At 37.6% G+C, this 23,976-nt stretch overlaps 1 protein-coding gene and 1 pseudogene across 1 annotated transcript; one reads left to right on the top strand and one right to left on the bottom strand.

The window, feature by feature from the left end:
* Positions 1 to 9,369: 9,369 nt before the first annotated feature.
* On the top strand, positions 9,370 to 10,374 carry LOC100724159 (olfactory receptor 2T11-like). The gene has a single exon (XM_003479534.2). The coding sequence runs from the start codon at positions 9,370 to 9,372 to the stop codon at positions 10,372 to 10,374; it is 1,005 nt and encodes a 334-aa protein (XP_003479582.2).
* Positions 10,375 to 19,670: 9,296 nt separating this feature from the next.
* LOC100724439 (olfactory receptor 5V1-like) lies at positions 19,671 to 20,609 on the bottom strand (annotated as a pseudogene).
* Between the last annotated feature and the right edge of the window lie 3,367 nt (positions 20,610 to 23,976).

The raw sequence follows: 23,976 nt of genomic DNA, 5'->3' as shown, positions 1-23,976 counted from the left end.
GTCACAGATTAAAAATTCCACCTCTATTTCCATCTCTGTTACAACTGATGCTAAAGAAGCCAGATCAATGGGGGTGTACATTGAGGATTTTCAGCACATCTACCTTGTTACTGAACTTCAAATTCCCCTACAGCCCAAGACAAATTATAATCACTCAAGTCTTTGGTTCACAGCCTAAAGGAGAAAAAAAGAATAAAGCTACTTGGTTTTGCCACAGAAGGAGGGGGAATTTGGCTAAAAATTGTGTTGCTACACCTGTGGGTTCAACACAGCCACTATCTGATCCTTCAGTAAAACCTTCCACTATCTGTCCAAGGTGTGGATGAAGATATCATTGCACCACCTGATGTAAATTCAAAACTGATGTGGAAGACCTTCCTATTCCAGAAAAACATCTTACTGGGTCAACACAGCCCACACCAAATAGAAAGGATGCTATGGTGTGGGCAGCTTCCTTGAGATAGCACAGCCGTTCTTGGCACAGCAGACTCCTAGTGGTTAGGAGAGTAATGTGTGTTAGAGTATTCTGGCACAATAGAGACATAAAAGTACAAAGTGAACAGGTTTATGGAGTTGAGGACATGGAAAGGAGCACCTAGCCTATTGTGGTTGGATTGTCTCCTTCAACCAGATACAGAGAAGCAGAGGGTTATGTAACCTTTGATTGAAGTGGTCCATGGGGTGAATATTGATGACGTGTGAGGAACCAATTGGAATTCTTTGTGCATGCAAGCAGGAAGGGGAGTTGCAATTAAGGCTGAAGAAGAAGCAGAAAATTATAAGAGTTCCTGCTTTGGCCTTCCACCACATTAGACCACCTTTACATTTGTACACTAATTTATACTAGAGCAAGAACCATTCAGTGTGGTTTGTTGATTTTTGTTTACAAAATACTCTCAGATAAGACAATTTCAAATAACCAATGCAGTAACAACTAACTTGAAATACTTCTAAAAATTTAATATTTGGCTTTTGTGAGGTAGTAATAAGCTGGCTCCACAACATCACTGTCTCATTATGGTTTTTTAGTGAGTCGTGATATCTGGTAGTGTAAATTCTCTAACTCTGTTGTTTCTCAAAATTGTTTACTCCAGGGGTGCTTGCGTCAAATTCACAGACAATGTAGCTCCATGTTGATTTAGGCATTTTTTCTTTCTTGCTTTTTTGTTTTACTTTCTTAAATCAACTTTTAGTTTTTGGTTAACTGACACTCCACAGCTTGTTAAATTTCTTGAGTTTATTTCCAAGTGAAAAAATTATCAATTCACATGCTTAGGAGGAAGTTTAAAAAATAGCTTAGAGCAAGCCTGGGGGGGGGAGAAACACAATTTTTTTTCTATTTTTTGATTTAAGATTAAAAAGACACAGAAAAGAGAAACAAAAAGCAATACAGACAGACAGACAACACAAAGCACATTTCAAACTTTGGAAGGTTTTTTTTAACAGGAAGAAAGTACTGCTTTCTATTCCTCTCATTACTTCTCACAAGTCCTCACACAGAGAGGGAACCAAAGAGCTCCACTCGGCAGGGAGCTTGACTTACACAAGGGGGATAAAGAAAAAGTATTGTTGCTTTCAGCTTCAAGGGTGAAATGTTAGGGTTCTAATATGACATAATGCTGATAAACAATAATAGTTCTTAAGAATTATTAAATATGTGCTAAAATGTTCAAGTTGTGAAATGTTAAAAATAAGTATGACTTTTTAGCTAGAAACTACTTCAAAGCAATGTGCATCATCCATTTGGCAGTGGGGGATTGGAGTTTTGGATGCATTGTGTAAACTTGAAGTCTAGAAGCTTGGCTGAGTGACTCAGTAGGGGCAGGTGGAGTTCTCATTTTGTGAACATCCTTGTACTGTGCAAGAATTAGGCAGAGAGATGGTGTGCATGCTGCACTACCAGAGGAGTGGATCCTGATTACACTGTAGGGAAAAAAAGGAGGCTTATGCTTCCCCTCCTTTTCTCTTGCTCCCTTTGCTGTCTTCCACTGCCATGAACTTTACTCCCCAGGTGCCATTCAACAGGCTTATGTTTCCAATGCCACCTCCCATCAAAATGCTTCTGCCTTAGACAAACAATTCCATTTAACCCAAATTCAGGCTAAAATTGTTCAACTTGCTCAAAATTTAATTACAAAAACCAAAAAAGGGGGGATTTTATCTAGACTTCATTGGACGGTATGTACTGTTAAAGTTTTAAATTCCACTAAGGATTGAACCACAGCAGCAGCAGCAAGACAATTCAAGCAAATAAAACAAAAAGGAAAAAAAAAAGAAGCCAAAAAGGGTCCTTCAGGAAGGTTTTCATACTAAATAATGGAAGGGACTCAGCTCAGTGCTAATTTGGGGTTGCACGTATGCTGGTATCTTTCTAGAGAATGCCAAATGGTCTTTCTTGGTGCCAGAGCGTGCTGTCTGGCTATACCATGGACCCAAAACCACAGAAGGAGTTGATTCTTTTTCCTGAGAAGAAAATTCTCAGTCCTACAACAGTGAAGCCTCAGAGATCATGCCACAACCAAAATAAAAGGATAGAGGTCAACCTTAATTGACCCAGGATGCCCAGGAGATGGTATCCAAACATAAAACAAGGTCTAAAGAGATTATAGGAATATATGCTAAGCCCTATGACAAAAATACGTTGATTATAGATTTTGTCATTTCAAAATTCTTTTTACAAGACATCTCTGTTAACTGACCTACAATAAATCTGACAGTATATTTATAGTTACAAATAATACAATTGTAAAAAGTTAGTGTAATTAAGTTTGACTAAACTATACTTGAGTGCACTCTGATTTTGTAAGATGTTTGTCACTCTCCCTGTGTATCTGTCTGTTTTTCCAGTATATTAAATTGTTGTTGGAAGTTGCTGAGCTGGTGTTCATTGATACATGCAGAGCCAAAGCACAAGTGCTTGAATACCAGTGTCCAATGGCACAGAACACCTGAGGAATGCCCTGAGGGCATAGGGTACTGGAGGTGAACAGGTATTCCAACCCTAAGAACTCAGGATGGAACATGTGAGCTTGTTCAGCAGGGGAAATAATTCAAGTGTTAATTAGCCCCAGAAACTTAGAAAGTTCTTACAGACACCAACAGTCTATGTTCTATTTTATATGTCTATTTGAATCTGTGCAGATTGTCCATGTTTGTCTATTTGTCCATTCTGTAAACAGCTATTCTTTTTTATTTCAACTCAACAGTTTTTCTCTTTTCTTTCTAGTGCACTTTTGGATCATTTAATCAAAATTTAATTTGGGTCATAGATTTAAAAAACATGCCTCCATCTGGGTTATCAAGCTGGTCAAAATGATGTTAAAATTGGTGATGCAAATATAATGTATATTGTTCTTTATTATTGACTCAACAGTCCCGCATTGTTTAATAATTAATGGGTTAAATATTATGATTCAGTTTTTCATAAGTCATCAAAATTATATAACTAAATTAAGCTAACTAAAAATCCCTTAGGGTGAGAAGACATTATTGGACAGAACTTCAATTGATGAATAAGAAAGCAGCCACCTGGTAACATTTAGTCAGTTTAGTCACTAATGAGAGACCCCAGTGATCTCCACAGCCTTATATGGGAGACACCTCAACTAAAGTTATAAAAATGTATTATTGTAATATGTTCACATTGGTCTTCATCAAAATAAATAATGCAATAAAATTTCTGATTTAAAGATTCTCTCTTACAAAGGTTTCATATGGCTATGGCAAATGATTTTTATTAACCTCATTATGTATTAATTTATTCATGTTTCAAGATGTACACGTCTTCCAAAACGTAAAACAGGGATTGTTTATGATGACAGAATTTTGTTTCAGATTCAGACCTCTGTCATTAAGAAAAAGTTATGAGATGTACATTCCACTAAAGGGCAACAAGTTAGGTGCTACTTATGTATTAGGTAGGGATGATTAACTAAAAAAGGTTTTTCATGCCAAAATTCAATTTCAGGGAATTCACTTAGCAAATATTTCAGTCATTCCTGTTGTCTTCTTATTGGAAATAGAATGAAGTCAAGCTCTAATAGAACAATTTAACCACTCTTCTGATCATCTCCATAATAAAATTTGTAAGTAGAAAGTTACACCCACTATTTTATCATACTCTCATATTGACTAGGTAATCTCACAAAAATCAAAGTTATCCCATTCAAACAGCAATTTATGTGAGTCCCACTTATATCCCTAATAGTTACACCAACTAGCTCCCAGCTAGATGCTCACATTAAATGGGTTCAGCTGAAACCCCATTTCCACACTCAGCCTCCCCATCCTACTCCCCAACCTACTTGGCCTTTTTGCATCAGAAGTGAAAGAGACCACTGATTTCCAGTATCTGTCTCAAGGCCCAGTCATAGTGCCTGGGCTTAGTGAAGAATCAGCTCTGGTCCCATCCCTGTTGTTGGCCACCCCATGCCTAAAGTCACATCAATGGCTTTACATCTCTTTTTGTCCATGGCTCACATAGCAACTGGTTGAGAGGAACAGGGTCACAGGTGTGCTGTGACTGATCATGCTAAGAGCACAGATGGTGGGAGATGATTTCACTCTATGCAGAAGGAGATGGTCTGCTTTTTCCATACGTGTAGCTCTAGAGAATGGGATCTGGCTCAAGTAGTGAATCTTCATACTGAAAGGTCTGATCCTGTGTAACCAAGTTCGTGATAGGGAGACTTGACTCATTGTGACTCATAAAACTTGCCTAGGGAATCTTCCACTGAACAGAGGGAAATGTGATTACAACAAGATTAAACATTGCTATGAGAATATTGGATTTGGATAACAGAGTTACCATTTTTTTAAGTCATCTTCAAAATGCTATTCAAAAAATCCTTCTCCTCCCCAATTGGGGTTAATTTGTGTCTGGGAAAATCTAATAACCAAAGCCAATTCTATAAACAAAATTATTGTAATTCATTGCTTTCATTCAGTAAATCCTTGACAGGATTCCTCTGGTAGCCTTTCAAATTATTTCACAAATAGTTTAATTAGGCTCATACTTGCATGCAAGTTTTTAAAACATCTTTGTTGTTTTTCCTTCTTTCAGTTGTAATGGTCACATCCCCAGGGATCATCTGTGCCTATGAGAACTTTGCCACCTCCTCCTGAAACACAGGGGAGAGAGGCCTATCAATTCTCAGATCCCCCAGAGGTCAGAAGTCACTGAGGTACAGCTTACCTAGTGCTGTGGTGCTAGGGAACTGGGAGCATGTGTGTGTGCATGTGTGTGTGTGTGTGTGTGTGTGTGTGTGTGTGTGTGTGTGTGTGGTGGAGCATGTCACTATATCTGCTTGGAAATAAGAAGTAACTCTTAGTGTGCACCTTCAACCATATTTGTGAGCCATGAATTTTAGCACCATCTTCAAATTGTATTGGGTGAGGATTACTTTTTTTCTTTGACATCATTATAAAGCTAAGTATTTCCAAGCATGAATGTGATGAGTGGAGGTGATGGATGAATGAAAGAGAAAATTTAGTTTCTAGAGAAAAAGAAAAAGATTTTATTTTGCTTGCAACTTCTGATCAGAAATGCAAATATTTTCAGAGCGTGGACATATTAAATTCGCTTCTCATGTTTTGTGAACTTTCCTAATGTTTAAAGCATACTGTGTCTTTGGGGAGCTGCTCCTCCTTAGTCTTGGTCCCAGCTCTTTTGTTTGGCTCCTTTGAGCATGATTTTCTCCACCCTTATTAGGATGGTGATAATTGCAGTAACTGACCACATTGGATCATTCAAGGGCAACTGTGCCTAAATGTAAGCATGTACAATGCCTGGACAGGGTGTTAACAGAAACTTTATTCATTTTGCTTAATACCTGAGAAAAGTGTTGTTAGTATGTTAGTTGGCCATACCATAGTTAGCTGTATCCAGTGACCATGAATTAAGCTTATTGTGTCATTGTTCTGAAGGCCAGAATTCTGAAACTGGTTTCCTCAAGTTGAAGCATGGTGTTGGGAAAGCTGGATTCCTTCTCCAGGGCTTTAAGAGAGATTCCATTGTTCAGTCTTTTCCTATTCCTAACAGGCCACTTACATTGTCTTCAAAGTCAAAGAGGCTGCGTGCCCAAGATCTGTGCTTCTTGTCACATCTTCTCAGACTCCTCTGCCTGTCTCCTTCATTAGAGACTCTGATCATGTAGAGTCCAATAATTTAATCCAAAACAATGTCCTCATTTTGGCATATTTAAATTAAGCACATGTGCAAGTTTTTCCCCCTATATGGAGGGAGGTTGATAGATTAGACTTTGGAGAATGGGATGTGTAAACCATGTAAGGGGGTACAGTGTCTGCAATCAATTTTATGCACTGCTTGCCAAATCTAACACAGCTTGACTAAATCAACAAAGTGGCAAATTAATTATAAACTGTAGAATATATTAAGGTATTTTTAAGAAGGCAAAAATTGCTGCTAACACTCATCTTGCATAAGTTTTCTGTTCTTTTTATCTATTTAGCATAAGATGACTTCATTTCATATTATTCACATCCACAGTGTAATCCCTGGATGTGTAAAATCACTGAGGCTACAGATATGTTTTTCATAATAATTGGGACTTGACTGAAGCTTCTATAGCGATGGTAGATTCTGAGAACACAGAACACACTAATCTCTTGGTTTTAAGCCACCAGAAGTCTCATATTTGTATATATTAATCTCAATGTTTTGGAAGTAAATTTTATTACAACTTGTCTTCAGAAACTTGTCATTCATTTTTGTTTCCTATAACTAAGGTTCTAGGAAATATGGATGGGTCTTTTTTGTACAGCATTTTTATTTTGGATATATATATATATATATACAGAGAGAGAGAGAGAGAGAGAGAGAGAGAGAGAGAGAGAGAGAGAGAGAGAGAGAGGCTGGAATTTGTATTTCCTTGCAGCATATTTTGTTTAAAAATACAGAAATACTTTTAGGTAATACTACTAGTGATGTATCCTGTTACAAATGTAAGACACCCACAATTTCTTTATATTGACTATATGCTATAAGATCTTGCATTTATTCACTGAGAAAATATTTACAATGTGCCAGTCACTCTTTTAGATGACAGGAGTACCCAGTTCATAAAATAGGCAGCTCTTGCACCCCATGGAGAATTAAGAAACAAATGTTAAGGAAAGTAACTACACAGTATGTCCAGGTGGTGGTAAAAAGTGGGCAGAAGCACTTGATCATGAAGGAGGGTGGGAGCAGGCACCTACTCGGAGGTGACTTTGCACAAAGCCCTGAAGAACATGAGGGCACAGCTTTGCACAGTTGTGGGAGACCAAACTAGGTGGGCAGTGGGGACTGGGGCTAAGAGCTGGGGATACTCAGAGTGGGCACAAAGGACAGAGGTGAGCACTTTGTGGCACCAAAACAGACTGGAGGAGATAAAGAGTCCAGAACCTAATGAGCACTGAAATGCAGACCTGCATGGTGCAGAGTAGATTCCCAATATCAGTGTGATTTCCATGCTGAGAGAAGACTAAAGAGACAGTGTGAGGGCAGAGAGGTCAGGGACAGCTCCCAGAACATCAGGCACTGATGATGATGTATTATAGCCCTGAGTGTGCTGAGAAGTGCCCATGCTTCATTTCAAATTGTATTCCTTTTGATAAAAATGTGTGAATTCTCTAAAATAATTATGAGATGTATTCTCTCTCATTCAGTGTGGATTACATTTATTAAGAAGTTTTAAGTCTGAAAGAGAATGCTATATTTACTCACAGATATCAATAAAAATATCTCTTAGATAATATGTATTTCCACTTGTCCTGGGGAGGAGGGAGAGAAGTCACATGAGGAGATGGGTGGCTGGGGCTCCCTGCGAGGCTCTTAAATCTGAGCAAAGGTGTCAGTGGGGGCAGCCGGCAAAGGAGACCCCACCTGTAGCTGCCTGCACAGTCATCAGGTCCTATCATCCAGTGAAGTCCGGGATGAGACCATTTCACTCTGAGCCAGAATCTGCATTCAGTTCAGCTGGTTAGGTTTCATTGACTCTTACTATGATTACAACTTTCTTATTGTCATTACAATTCTTCAATTTTGTGAAGCTTAGTAGGAATGGCATAGTAAAGGACAAGCAACAAGTCTTCAATCGCAGATAAATGATAATTTTTAAGTGTCTCACAAACATATTAAAGAAATTTTAAATGTTTATCTGCAAAATTGCTGAGCACCTTGTATTTTTAATCATTAGCTCAAGCAGCCTTATATGGTGGGGATAAGGCCCCAGTCCTGTGACTGGAGGAACAGTGCAATCACATCCCATCCCTTTGCTTCTGTGGCTTTGACTCTGATTCTGACATAGACATTTATTTGTTTCCAAGTTAGATGTATCCAAGTTAGACATCCTTGTAGGAAGAGAAGGACATTTCACTACCAGTATGTTTGTTTTTTCTTTTTCTCTTTATAAAAGTCTTTCATCCATTTGTTTAGAGCAAGAGAAGAAAATCCCTTCCTTCATGCAGCCAGATGCTCGCTTGCTCCTATATATCTGCTCCATCATGCTTCAGCCCTGAGGTAAGTCCTTGCCTCAGTGTAAGTCAACATTGGCAGCCTTGTGGCAAGGTTAGATCCTTGCTTTTGGCTCTTGGTGATAGCTCCAAGATGACAAACAGTATGATCTATTCCTCGCCCTTATTGTCTCTTGGTGAAAGAATACATGGTGATCTTCAGAGTGGTTGAATCCTTCCTCGTGTACATCTCATAGTAGTAGTGGGGAGCAATAAGGGAATCAGCCTGCTATAATCAGATCTGCTTTTTAATAGTCTAATGCTAGCAGCTGTCTGCAGAACACCAAGACGTGAAGAAACAATGAGATAAGCTTATCAGGCAGTACTAAGGTACCAATCTCAACAGCAGCAAAAAGAAACAAAAATGGAAAGACAGGAAGGGGTAATCCATGAGCATCTGTGAGTATCCTAACCCTTCACTCCCTAAATTGTCCATTTTATGCATCTTCAGTCATTTAATTAGCAAATTCCGCATTCTTTCCTCCAACCAAAACTCACTTAGACCTTCTGGGGACTTGAGAGATGGTGAATGAACACAGGTGACCAAAACTCTTTTGCACATATAGCATGCACCATTTCTATCAGGCAGTCACCATAAATTTTATAAACTATACCTAGGGGCATAAGTGCAGGCCTAATAAGCTACTATCCATCAGGGGAGACAGCTACAGTTACTGCTGTGTGGCTGCAGTGTGGCATAATTCCTTTTGTTTTTCTCTAGTGCTCTACCCTGGAAAGTTGCATCCCTTCCAGTACCCAGTGCAATGTGATCTCCGTCATAAGATCTCCCCACATTGAATGCACTGGGACTCTCTTTTCTTCCTGTGCCCCTGCTGCCTGCAGCTGCCATTGGCAATGTCAGTAAGAAACACAACTTCCTCATCTGACTTCATACTCCTAGGGCTTGTGGTGAACAGTGAGGCTATAGGGACCATATTTACAGTTATTTTTGCTATCTTTGTGGTGGCCATTACAGCAAACTTGGTCATGATATTCCTGATTCAGGTGGACCCTCAACTCCACACTCCGATGTACTTCCTCCTCAGCCAGCTCTCCATCATGGACACCCTTCTCATTTGCACCACTGTCCCAAAGCTCCTGGTGGATATGGTTTCTATAGAGAAGACCATTTCCTTTGTGGCCTGCGGAATCCAGATCTTCCTCTACTCAACTATGATTGGCTCAGAGTTCTTCCTGCTAGGGCTCATGGCCTATGATCGCTATGTGGCTGTCTGCAACCCTCTCAGGTACCCAGTTCTGATGAACCGCAAGATGTGCCTCCTGCTGGCTGCTGGTGCCTGGTTTGGTGGCTCTCTTGATGGCTTTCTGCTCACCCCCATCACCATGAATGTCCCCTACTGTGGCTCCCGAAGTATCAACCACTTCTTCTGTGAGATGCCTGCCGTGCTCAAGCTGGCCTGTGCAGACACATCCTTGTACGAGACCCTGATGTACATCTGCTGTGTGCTCATGCTGCTAATCCCTATCTCTACCATCTCAACCTCCTACTCTCTCATCTTGTTAACAGTCCACCGCATGCGCTCTGTGGAGGGCCGCAAAAAGGCCTTCACCACGTGTTCATCTCACCTGATAGTTGTCAGCATTTTCTATGGGGCTGCCTTCTACACATATATGCTGCCCCAGTCATTCCACACGCCTGAGAAGGACAAGGTGGTGTCCGCCTTGTATACTATCGTCACGCCCATGCTTAACCCGCTCATCTACAGCCTCAGAAACAAGGATGTCACAGCGGCATTTAGGAGGCTAGTCACACGCTGCTCTTCATCTCAGAAAGTAGGAATGGTTAGCAGCAGTGACAAGAAGATAGGTCTTCCCAAGAGCATCCTCCAGGACTTCTGATCCACCTGAGACCACTTGGTCAGCTATCATGATACACTTTCTATTGGACAATATGAGGAATAATTTCATGTTGAAGTTTGCTCTTAAAGGTGAGAGAATGTTTTACTAGTTGCATAGAATGAGGATGAATTATTAAAGGGATTTATTATTAAGTTAGAGTGTTCATCAGCCCTTGGTTTCTGTTTCTAGAGAAAAAAAATAGTAGAGTTCAGTATCCTTTACCCATGAACCAGGTCTCCCTCAGAATTTATTCTTGGTTGAACAAAATCAAAACATAAACTTTTACCAATTTGGGGCACCAAATACTCCGTGGTCATTTTTGTATGGAGTAAAAGACAAAAAAAGGAAAATCACAAAATTTCCTCATGTTTTTCTTTAGGGATTAATTCCAATGAACTGTAAACACCGATCAATTTGGAATCTTCTAGGCTGAGTATAGCAGCTGCCATATACTTGGCCACAATATGCAATGCGTGCGTTGAATGGAACCATCTATGAACAAGCATCACACACCATGTAAATGCTCAGTGGGTATAGACTGTAACGTTTAACATCAAAGAACATTTCCATGTTGTGCTTTGAGTATCTAATACAGCCTGCTGTGCATCCAAGCCAAGAAACTTCACAGTCTCCAGTGCTGTGTGACAGAGAGTACATGACTTTTCACTTTTGTATTTATCTTTCTTTTGTTGCATTATCTTGACTGATTATTCTGGTTAAAGTTTAAAGTGCCATACTGAATATGAGTGGTGTATTGGACACTCTCTCCTTATTCCTCATTTTAGAGCAAAGGCTTTCATTTTTTCTCTTCTTTGTGATGTCAGTGGTGGGTTTGTCATATATGCTTTTCCCAGTATGGTATAGGTTCATTTTATACCCATTGTAATCTGGGTTTTTATCATGAAATTCTGCTAGATTTTGTGAAAGTCGTTTTCTGTATGCTTTCACAAGATGTGGTTTGTATGCTTAATTCTATTTGTGTGGTATATCACAGAAATTTACCCTGATGTTAAATTACAAATTTATACGATTTACCTATGTTGATTTTTTTTTTTTTTACTTTGAGTATGGAGGATACTAAACATTTTTGCATCCCTAAAATGAAGCTAACTTGGCCACAATGTATGATCATTATAGTGTGTTGTTAAATTCTATTTGTAAGAATCTTTCATCTATTTTAACATCTGTTTTTATCAATAATATGCATCTCCCATTTTCTTCTTTTCTTGATTGTTTTGATAAAGTTTTCACATCAGGGCAATGCTAGCCTCAGAACACGTGCCTGGAATCATTCCTTCATTTTTTAGTATATAGTAAAGTTTCAGAAACACTAATTTTAGTTATTCCCTGAAGTTCTGGTAAAATTCATCAATCTATTAGGCTCCAAGCTTTTTTTTTTTTTTAATTTGGTAGTGTTTTAATTGTTGCATTAATTTCATGGGTTTATTACTGATCTGTTTATCTTTTTATGTCTTCTTGGTTACATTTTAATATTTCTTATTTGTGTGAAAATTTACTTGTGTCTTCTAGAACTCAAATTTATTTAAATGTTTTCAAAATAATTTCTAGTAATTCTCTGGTTTTCAGGGATGAGTGCTACAATTTCAGCATTTTTGTATCGAATTTTATTAATTTTGCTCTGTCTCTTTTGATAGGTTTGTTAAGGTTTTATCAGTCTTAAATCTTAAAAAAACAATACTTTGATTATTTGTTCATTTCTTGTTCTGTTAGTGTTGAGTTCACTTAACTTTCACTTGTCTTGGTGTTTGCTTTCCTACTGCTGGCTTTGGGATTGGTTCTAAGCTCATAAGGTGCATAATTATGTTATTTTCTCAGTTTTACTCAACTTTTCTAATGTAGGTATTGATACCTATAAACTTTGCCCTTAGAACTGCTTGTATTGTACCCTACAACTTGGCAATTTTTTTCATTTTTATTTAATTCTTTTTTAATGTCTCCTCAGAATTTTTCCATGACTCACTGATTTTTCAAGAGTATATTTCTCAGCAATCATGTTATTGCATATACCCTAGTGTTTTCTTTGCTGTTTCCTAGCATTACTCCATTAAAATCTGATGGAGTATATGAGGATTATTTTTTCAATCACTAAAACGTTATTTATGACCTAAAGTATCTTCTTTTTTTGGAGAGATTTTCTCTAGCTGGTGAAAAGTGTATTCATAGTGCTGTTAAGTGAAATACTGTAGATGCTGTTAAATCCATTTAATTAATAGTATAATTTAACTGATTTTTTGCTGATATTTTCTCTTGAAGACCTGTCATTTTGTAATGGTGACATGAAGTCCTTTATAATGTTACTGGAGCTCTTTTATTTTAGATCAAGTGGTTTTTGATTTATATAAAGGACTATGTCAATGTTTAGTACACATTTACTTGCAAATGTTCTCTTCTTCAGTATTTGTTGTCTTTACCAGTATGTGGTGGCATTCCTTTTTTCTTTCACATTTGTAGTTTAATGTCTATTTTACCATCTCTAAATATAACTATTCAAGCTTGCTTTCAGGCTCCAGGTGTTTAAAGTATCATTTTCTGTCCTTTCAATGTCAGCATGTGAATGTGAAGATTGTTTGCTGCAGGTAACATCAGAGTGAGTGGGTCTTGTTTCTGATTCATTGTCAATCTTTGTCTTTTAACTGGATTATTAAGACCAGATATATTAATCACCAGTATTTAAAGGTACATAGTAATTACTGTCTTTTTTTCTTTTTCTAGTGATTCATTTTTATCTGCCAGTTATCTACTCCTGAATGTTATTTATTCTGTCAGTATCATGGTTCTTACTTTATCTATATTTAGGATTCCTTTAAGTATTTTATGCAATTCTGTAATAGTGATCATGTTTTTTTTAGTTTGCAGTTATCAAAGTAGGTTTTTATTTCTTGATTTTGAGCTGTAGCTACCCAGTAATTACAGTTGATGATTATTTTCTTCATGCATGACATATATTGTAGCAAGCTCCCCTGGTCTTTAAAATTTCTGTTGAGAAAAATACTAATATTCTTTTTATTTTGGCTTTAAACATGATTTGACACTTTTCTCAAAAAGCTACATTTATTTTTATTTGAATTTTTCATTTTTAACTACAATGTGTTGTGGAGAGGTTCATTTTTGGCCAAGTTTAGGTAGGATTCTAAGTGCAATGGCTACTTGGATATCCATTGCATTCTCCCAGTGTGGAAATTTTCGGCAATATTATTAGTGCAGTTAGCTTGTACAACATCACCTTCTTCAAGGCCAAAGAGTTTTAATCTGTTCAATATTTATCGAAATCTCTTAAATAATCTACTCACTCTTTCTGTCATTTTTCATGGATACAATCTGAGTGTTCTAATATGTATACCTTTTCTTGAAGTCCTTATATTCTTTCTTCTGATTCAACTTGCTGACAGTCAAGTGTCAACTGAGTTTTTTGTTGGACTTGACTTTTGATTTTCACAGTTTCTGTTTGATTCTTTTTTAGAAACTCTTATTTCTTTACTGAAGTAGTCTTTCATATCATGCGGTATCTTGTGTATTTCATTGAGGTTTTTTCTTTGATTTCACTGATCATTTTAACGACGAGGCTGTTTCTTGTTATCTGGAATTTTATCTACTTCATTATGTACAAGATTAGCTCTAGAGGAATATTGAATGTTTCGAGACATCTCTTTGCCTTGTATTGTCATTATAGTTATGTTCTTGTGCTCAGGTTTGCAGACCAGGGGGAAGGATGTCTCTTTCAGAGTTTTCTGGTAGTCATTTTAGAAAGTAGCCTTTCCTTTGTGATGTGCTCTGAGTGTGGACCTCTCCATGGGAAATTTTTCTACCCTCTGTTTTACATGGTGGGCTCTAAGATGCCACAGCAATTCACATGAAGTTTTGGAGAACACAAAAGACAAATCATTTGCACTGAACCTAAATTGACTGTGGATGGAAGAGGAAAAAAAACACAGAGTAGGCAGTTTGGGGATATGACAATAATGAGCAAGACAAGTGCTTCTTGTCTCTTGGCTGGTTTGTTTGCAAGCAAATGCAATCTTCCTGTGATGGCTAAAATACAGGAAAGGCATATGGAGCAGACCTCTCTTCTTTTTCTCAGTTAGTTTAGTCCAAAAAATGTAGGTTAAAGAAATTAGTTTTATTTCTTCCCTTTTTTATTTCTCCCTCCTACAATGAATATACCACATCTCAGTCCTATGATAATTTCTGTAATTTCACTATGTTTTAAAAAAGCATACCCCCTTTTTATACTCTTAAGTTGTAAATACTGATGAAAGATTCATTAGAAGCACTACACTTATGTTTTTCTATAAGCACTCTATCTTGCTTCTTCCTATAATGACACATTTTGTGTTTTAATTTGCTTATGATTATAAGTTTTGTGCTAATGAATATCCTATTGAAAATGTAAATTCCCCGTTGCAGCTTCACTGTCCTCCCTCTGCTGTCTGCCCTCCTGCCTGCTTGGCTTTTGACTTGTCAGCACTGTCAGCACATTTGACTTGTCAGCACCTCACCCTGTCACCATTACCCCTTTACCTGTGGGTTCCTTGTCATCTGCATCCTGTGCTGTAAGTTGATACACTGTATCAACTTAAGAAGATAAGAAGCTTAAGTAACTTAACAGTTTTACATTCTACTGTGTAGAAGACATGCTCTTACTGCTCAGGGATGTTGCTCAAGGTGTCAATTTACAAATCTCAAAGTTTAAACAAATGAGTCAGCAGGGAGCCAAGGTCTTCATTTTGCACATCCTAAGCCTGTTCAAGAGGATGGCACAGAGAGGGCGTGATTGCCACATTCAGCTGGAGGTGAAGAGCCTGCATATAATATAAAAGACAGGAAAGTAGGCTTTACACTTCCCTTGCTTCTGTTGCTTTTCTATTTTTTTACTACCTTGAACAGTTGCCCCTCTGCTGCACCATCCTGCCCTGGAGCCAGCTGATTATAGACCGAAACCTCCACAAACTGTGAGCTAAATAACACTTTCTTTCCTTACTTTTGAATGCTGGGTATTTTGTCTCAGCAATGAGAGAAAAGTAAACAAGACACATACATTTCTCTTTCTGTTTTTCCCTCATTGTAGTAGAACATGCACTCTGACATGTATATAACTAAGCTACATGGGGAAAATATTTTGAAGCCTATTTAGGATGGACACTTTGTTTATCTTTCAACTTGATGGTGGTTTAATACTTGTCAATCTATAGGTCTCTAGGTCAGGAGTGCATTTTTTTCATGATTAAAAGTTCAGTTCTCCCTGTCTTGCAGTTTATATTTCTACTGAGAATTCAAAGCTACCTCAGTTGTAAATGCACCATGAGAATACAATGTTTATCCTTTGGTGACCACCATCAGTTAGGCTCCAACCCTTGTCTCAAGTCCCCACTCCTTCAAGTGCCTGATTAAAATAAGGCAGAGAGCAGAAGATGCAAGGAGATGCAAAGCTATTTCATTTCCACTGAGTACAAGAGCATAAAATCCCAGAAGTTCACTAGCTTTCCAGTAGTCCCAGAAACTTCCCTCTTTATGTGGAATTAATTGTCAGGCCCAAAATGGTGTACAGTATAAAAAAGGAAAAGAGACCACCCTTAGTTTTAGTTAATGAAGCAGGCACTTTATGCATTTTCAGCTGTTTTAAGTTGATCCCTCATTAACACTGCAAGGCACTGATCTGTTCAAGACATACGCAGTTCTGGCTGTTTTGGTTTTATTCATTCACTCCAGAGACATTCATAGTGCTTTTGTATAGACATCTTTGAGCTAGTCACTAGGGGTCCGCACCACGGTGCCGTCCCAACCTGAAGACCCCACAGATGCCCTGCTGCCCACAGCCACCCCGCTTTATAGGTAAATGAAGGCAAATTGAGAATATTCTCATTGGTGTAATAAACAAGACTCACATTAGTAAATATCACAGTGTATCTCTAGTGTAAAAAAATAAGAACTGACAGAATAATGGGATCCAAAAGTATAATACATATTGTAAAAGAGAAAGGGATGGAAAGTGCTCTAAAGAATACAACAATATGTATAGTGTGTCAGATAAATCACCATATTACTACATTTCTGTTAAATCATTGAACAGAAAGGTTTGCACTGTCAATCTTTGAGTGTCTAGCCACTTTTTATGCCTTGATTTTGTAACTTTAACAGCTATTGTTAAGATGACAATGTGTAATGTATCAACTAGTGATTTTATGATTTTTTTTTGAATTTTGAATTCTACTTCTTTTCTATTTTGTTCTTTCTTTAGTTTTCTTTTCTTTCTCTCTTTAAATAGAAAAGTGATTGGGTAAAAAATTCTCTCTCCCATTTCGCATGTTGCTCGATTTCTGTGCACCCATCCTCTGCTGACAGGTGCTCTTTGGTTTGCTGTACAACATCTTTCTGTTTACCTTTTGCTGCCCTTACGGCCATGCTCTGGCCCAGAAAGTGTCCACTGAGGCCATGCCATCTCTTCTTCCCTTACCTCGGGGAGGACGCGACCTCCCAGCACCAGAGGATGAGCTAAGCTAAGGTTCACCATGGGCTCTCAAGGGAATTGCAAGTTCATGCTGTCCCTGATGTGCACCTGGAGAGCAGAAAGGCCAGCGCCCCCTGCAGGCAGCACCGTGCGAGGCAGTGCAGAACAAGCTTAGAGACCACCTGACACTTTGAGCTCATAGCCTGGATCTGGTCTGGCCCTCTCCAAGCCCTACTGATTCCAGGTCAGAGGCAGTGACCCACGAATGGAGGGTCGCCATCCCACTGAAGCCAGCGGAGTAGCCAGTGACTGAGTGCTGACTGGGATCACAGGTTCAAGGCTGTGGGGCTGGGAGACAGTGTTCTGGATGCCTGGAGGAGGCCAAGGCAGTTACAAGTGGGTGCCTCAAGATCATCCTTTTTTACAGCTGAGTAGTATTTCATTGTGTAAAAAAACACTTTTTTTCATCCACTCTGCAGTAATGGGCGTTTTGGTTGTTTTCAAGAAGTAGGTATCAGAAATTGTGCTGCTATGAACATGGGTGCACATATATCACTGTGACATGACCTTTTCAATCTTTCTGGGAAAATACCCAGGAGGAGAATAGCTGGATTGAATGAAACTTCCAATCCTAGTTTTTTGAGGAATGGCAGAGAGGATTATTAACCACTCCTCACAATGGCTCTACTGGACACCAACAGATTCTTCCTACACTGGAAATGCAGAAAAACAGGTGCCAGTGCCATCATCTACCAGGCACCCTGTCAGTCTCTGATGGGAGCTGCCTTGTCACGCACTTTAGGAATCTCAGTGAATGAAAACAAAAAGCCCTCATGACTCTAACAACCACGAACAATTCTGCTTTCCCAGCCAAGGCATCTTTTCCCTTTGTGGCACATCCACATCCCAATGCTTCCCCACTAACTGGAACAGTACCTGAACATTGACATACCTCAGCCCCAAAACAGACATTTCCCTGCAAAGCCAGTACCTCCCCATCACCACTAGAGCCTATGGCAAGGTAGTGACCTACTGTTAACACCTATGCTTGTTGGTCTGAGTATTGCCACTGCTTCAGGGAGAGGAATGGCAGGTGTGACTATCTCCCCAACCTGCTACTGTGCCCTGTCCTCTCAACAGCTTCAGAAAAATAGCTGCTTCCATTCTTACTTATAGAACCAGTCAGATCATTTTCCTTTTGCAAAAGAATTGGGTTTAGAGACTGATTGGTGTTCAGCTGGTGTCTCCGATTTGTGAATAACTATTAGAAATAAATTGGACACAAGAATGAAATAGTCATAAATGTACTGATTAAGGTAAAATATCTAGGTTGTTTCTAGTTAAGTTAAAATATTTAAAACATATGCTCAGTATAAAATCCAGTATTTTTGGCTTCTTAAAATCTATAAAGTAATACATTTAGGTATATTAAATGCATATGATAGAATTTATTGCTTTTCTTGTAGTGAGCCATCCTCGCATCTCTGGTATGAAACTATTTGATCATGATGTAAAACATTTTGATGTCTTGGGGGTTTTGATTTGTAAGTAATTTATTGAGGATTTTCAAGTTTGGTGATTAGGGCCAATTATTTTTGTTGTTTCCTGATCTTGTTTGGAAGCAGGATAATGCTGACATTGCAATGGCAAGGAGAAACACTGAAATTACATCTGGGATTTGGAGGCAGATTTATTTGCATCGATGGACACTAGTTGGGATTATTCCCAGAATATCAGACCTTGATCTCTGGTAGTATGGGGCTTCTATGAGATAAGCAATCAACACATACAGAGCCAGAATAGCTTTTCAATTGGAGATTTGTTTATACAATTTGCATCACAGTGACCAGACATTTCTAAGACACAGAAGCAACCAGATTGGGAACCAGAACTGTTACATGGGCTAACTAACAGACTGACGTGCAGGCTGGGGGACATTTTCAACTGCAGCCTCATTAAATGAATTTGGAAGTATTCCCTACATTTTCATTCTATAGATCAGTATATGAAACATTGGAGTTAATTCCTAAAATATTTGGTCAAATGCAGCAGTGAGTCTTTGTTTGGAGACATTTCATTTTTCAATCTCATTAATGCTTATGGTCTATTTAGATATACAGTGTAATTTGTCCTTAATTTTGTAAAGTCATACATGTCCAGAAGTCTGTTGATATATTTTGTATTTTATATTTTGATAAATTAATATTATTCTCATTATTGATAATTATTTTTTTTAATTTCTGTTATCAACTATAAAGTTTCCTTTTGCACTTCTAAATTTGCTTACTTAGATTCTGTCTCTGTCTCTCTTCCTAACTTTGACTCTTTCTCAGTTAAGTTTTTGACAACTTTAGCTTTTCATATAAGCAAATTTGTTTGATAGATTTCTTGTATTTTTCTTTTATACTATCTTTCAATTTTTGCAATGATTTTATTGTTCTTAAATTTTCTCTTCCATTTGAGTATGGTTTAGTCTTGCTAAAATTACATAAGTATTGATTACACATATATATGTTTAGGAATAAATATGTATATAGACATGGATATAGTAAGATATAAAAACCCTGGATTACTTCAGAAAACCTGTAAATTTGTTAAATTACAGAGAGATTTATCTTTGGGTATTGAAATTTAAGGTTTCAGAGGATGAGTTAGAGATACATAGTTAGGTCTAACTAGTCATAACTACATATGCTGATAAATTTCCCCATATCTCCAAGTATTTTTTTCTATAAGTGGAGGAAAGGATGTTATAGTAAAAATTCTTCCTAAAAATTCATCACAAGTACAGGCAAATAGAGCACTGAGCAATTCTGCTTTACTATCACACTTATTGTGAACATCCTCTACTGCACACAGCCCTTGTGAGTGCCCGTTTCACCTCGGTGTTCCTCATGCTATAGATGACAGGGTTGAGTATGGGGTGATGACCCATAGAGCATGTAGATGAGCCTGTCTCTTGCAGGGGACTGTTGGCTGGAGGGTGGGCAGATGTAGGTAAAGATGGCTATACCATAGAACAAACAGACCACTAGGAGATGGGAGGTGCATATGGAGAATGCTTTGTGCTTCCCTTCTGCAGACTGGTTCTTCAGGATGGTGGAGATTATATAGACGTAGTAAATTAAGATGGTCAGGAAGGCACTGGTCCCAAAGATTCCTCCTATCACTAATGCTAGCATTTCAGCCATGTAGGTGGATGAACAAGACAGGGCCACCACTGGTGGGATGCCACAATAGTACTGGTTAACCAGATTGGACCTGCAGAAGGACAAGCTGAAGATGGACAGCGTGTGGATGCTGGAATTGAGGAACCCAGCATATAGGATCCCAGTACCAGCTTGGCACAGCGAGCCTTGCTTATGATGATAGAGTAGTGAAGTGGAAAGCAGATGGTCAGGTACCGATCATAAGCCATGACAGCCAGCAGGAAGACCTCAGTCCCAACTAGGCCCACCAGGAAATACAGCTGCAGGACACAGTCAACAAAAGAAACGCTGTGGTCTTCAGTCATGAGGATATGGAGCATGTTGGGCATAGTGGTGGATGGGCAAAAAATGTCTAAAAGGGACAAGTTTGCCTGAAAGTAGTACATTGGCATGTGCAGCCTGGCCTCAGTGCTAATGGTCAGGAGGATGGCCCTGTTTCCTGACAACATTACCTGGTAGATGATGGCAAAGGCCACAAAGAGAGGGTAGTGCACTTCAGGGAGGTCAGAGAGCCCAATGAGCATGAACTGAGTCACCATGGTCACACTTTATATGTCCATCTCCCATCTACTCTAGTGTCACTCTGGAGGGAAAAAATAAGTAAAGTCAGAGTAAAGTGGCAACCAAAGATTTCACTGCTGAGAAATTCTTAGAAAACAGTTGATGTGTGGCTGATGATGAACTATATTGGTCCTAATTTACTAAGAGAGTTTAGATTTTTGAAGTACTATCCTTATATCTCTCGACATATTTATCCTGAGCTTTCATCAGGAGGAATCCCTGTGAGTGCTCTATGGACTCCAGAAAGCACTTCTCCTATATTATAGTACTAAGTCTTCAACAATTTCAAGAATTTCATAGTTCAGTGAAATATAGTGTGTGAACTTGCTTCATTGGATCTTACATTATCACAACATGTGCGGTTTCATGCACCTTTCCATTACTAAAACATTGCAAAGTTAGAAACAGTCTATTGTATATTATTGTGCTGTATTTTTATATGTTTGTATTACATGCCTCATATTTGTATTTCACAGATATTTATTATAAATTATGTGTGTGACTTTATTATATATAACATTTTAAATGAGGAATTCGATGAGTTGGAAACTTAGGTAACTACAGGCTGAAAGACTTCATAAATGAATCGATATCTGTTCAGGGTATCTCCACTGTTAAGACACAGCACAGAATGCTTTGGAAGTTCAAAATTGTATTAATATGATTGGAAACTTTACTATTCACCTTAGCAGTTCTCAAATCAGAGTGTGTAAGAAACTGTCTAAAAGCCTTCAAGTCAATGCTCTGTAGTATTTTTTCTATCAATTTAAATATAATGTTTACATTTAAAACAATATGTATGTGAAAGGAAATTCATGGATAAAAGTTGATAAGAAAACAAAATGAAAATTGAATTTTCATGCACAGTTTTTAGTTCAGTGTTTAGATAAAGCTTTCCATGCTTTCTTTCATCAATTAAAATTAACAAATAGTACAAATTATGTATAATTATTTATTAACACAAAATACATGGCTTTGGGATAATTTTTCACTACCATTATTTTTCAGGATTTAAGAATTGCGATGATAGAGACATGTCATATTTATCCCCTGCAGCAACACTGCTTTGTTCCATGCTTTTGAGAAAATAATCTTTTATTTTCAATCTCTTCACGTCTTAAGATATAGGACAGTAAATTATTTCAAAATGTTTCTGCACCTTGCAATTGATGCAGATGTCTAATCAGTGAAAATTATTCCAAAAATAGCAATTCAAATATCAGTTCTTAGATTTTTAAATGCTCATGATTAAACAGATCTTTACTTTTTGTCAATATATCTGCATATTAATAATTAGAAAATAGAGTAGCAGATATAAGTAAATATTGCAAGTAATATCTTGTCTTAAATATTAATTTGCATATTAATTCTCCTCTCATACATACAATTGATGTTTTAAATCAGACTGTATATGTAGTAACATTATAATAAGGATAGTGTGCTGTTTCTTAATTTAGGTGATGATATAACAATCAAATATTATCATATGTATGCTAAATGTTTCACTTGTTTTTATTTGTTCCATGATATTTATTGTCTTGATCTGTAAAATTAAAAATCTGTTCATATGGTGAGGATATTTATATTTACATCAACAAACTATACCTTCTGCAGTAACATACTGTATTGCTCTACTATACTGATTATTGCATACTTTTTCCTAGGCACTACAAGTTTAGATTCTTGTAATGACATATAAAATTCTATGTTACATATACTTCTAATTTAATTAGAAAAATGAAAATGACATCAATAATTCCTTTACTAGGGAAAAGTTTCATAACATTTCTCATTAACCTAAAGGAGCAGTAGTTTGTTTACTAGGGATTGGAGAAGCTCCTATGAAATGTAACCTCTGCACACGAATTTTGTGACTACTTGGTATAAATGTGTGGATTAAGTACTCAGTATCATGAGAACAGCAAGGGATATGTGTCTAACATTATCTATACTGGAAACTGTCTAAAACATAAACTTTCTTATTATTTATGATTTATCCTTTTCATATGGTCAGTGATAAATGTATTATGCAGTATGCTTTTATTTTCAATAAATACTTAATTCAAACTTTTGCTCCATAAAGAAGTAACATGATTCAAATAAGCAATAATATCATACATGATCTTCAAATCTAAACAAAATTAAAAATATGCTGTATTTGCTATTTCAGTATCAAGGAAATATTACTATAAATAAGAGAGGTCATATTACCAATAAACCTTTCAGCAAGAAGAACACAGGATGATCCCACAAACCAATTGGAACAGTTAATAAAATAATTTAAGACCTATATTAGGTTTGAGCCTGTAATTTATATTCAACTACTTTCCTTAAGGAAACATTACAGCAAAGATTTTAGAGAAAATATTCGTCTCTTTTTCAAAAACACAATTTACTTTCAACATATGAATGTGAGAAAACATAGCCAACAATTTTAATCTATATCACAGTAGTGACATTTTTGTTTCTTGTAATGGCCTAGGGAAAGGTATCAGAAAGATTTTGAAAGATACAAATGGCAAAAGAATAAGTATTAATTGATTCATGTGGTCCTGGTGGGTGAGTGCGAGAGGAAGAATCTCAAATGATGTCAGGGGGGACTGAGGGCAGTCAGGGGTCCTCTCTGGAAAGCAGTAAAGCCAGGAGAGCTTCCTGGTCTCTGGGGAGAACAACTCCAGGTCCTGGTGGGTCCACCTCCCGAGGTGCCAGTGCCTCTCAGGTCACCACGTTGTGATCACACTGGCAAAACTCAACCCTCTGGTGACACCTGGAAGCTGCACCCACACTCCCCAGCCAGGAGGTGTAGTGTCCATTAGCACAGGGAGACATTGTAGAGAAAGTCTACAGAAGATAGTCCCAACAGAGTTTTGTAAATGGGGAGAAAAATAAGGAAAGGAGAGAGGAGAGGAGAGAGGGAACAAGAAAAACATACACATACAAATCAATTATGATAGATGCGACAATCCTGTAAAATAAAACTAAATCTAAAATCTCCAAATCTAGTTACTACACATATGACAGTGTTATCGGACCCTCAAGGAAATGAAAGGATTTTTTTTTAATTTTAAAGAGGATAAAATTAAACATAACAAAACAGAACAAAACATCATAAAAAAACAATTTAAGGAACACAGATTTCAAAGCAAGACTGCATGAGATCTTCACTGTCTATCATATTGTCTCTTGTTTTCTTCCAAATAGTTGTCCATATCTTCAAACACAGTGAATACATACCAAACTAAATAGTACTAAGCTGATCAGAGCAGGATGATGAAGGCATTTAAGATCTTCAAGACCAGACAACAGGGAAGTCAACAATAGCTGCCATAATGTTTCTCATTCTATTCAAAAAAAGCTTTCCTTATC

This window comes from Cavia porcellus, unplaced genomic scaffold, assembly GCF_034190915.1.
Source record: "Cavia porcellus strain 051 isolate PalLab524CR breed Dunkin Hartley unplaced genomic scaffold, mCavPor4.1 scaffold_2, whole genome shotgun sequence".
Lineage (NCBI taxonomy): Eukaryota > Metazoa > Chordata > Mammalia > Rodentia > Caviidae > Cavia > Cavia porcellus.
Note: the sequence above shows the minus strand (reverse complement) of the source record. Positions and strands in the feature narration are given on the sequence as shown.

What these genes read in the sequence shown, in the direction of transcription:
- LOC100724159 (XM_003479534.2), top strand. Translation starts at nt 9,370, where the DNA reads ATGTCAGTAAGAAACACAACTTCCTCATCTGACTTCATACTCCTAGGG.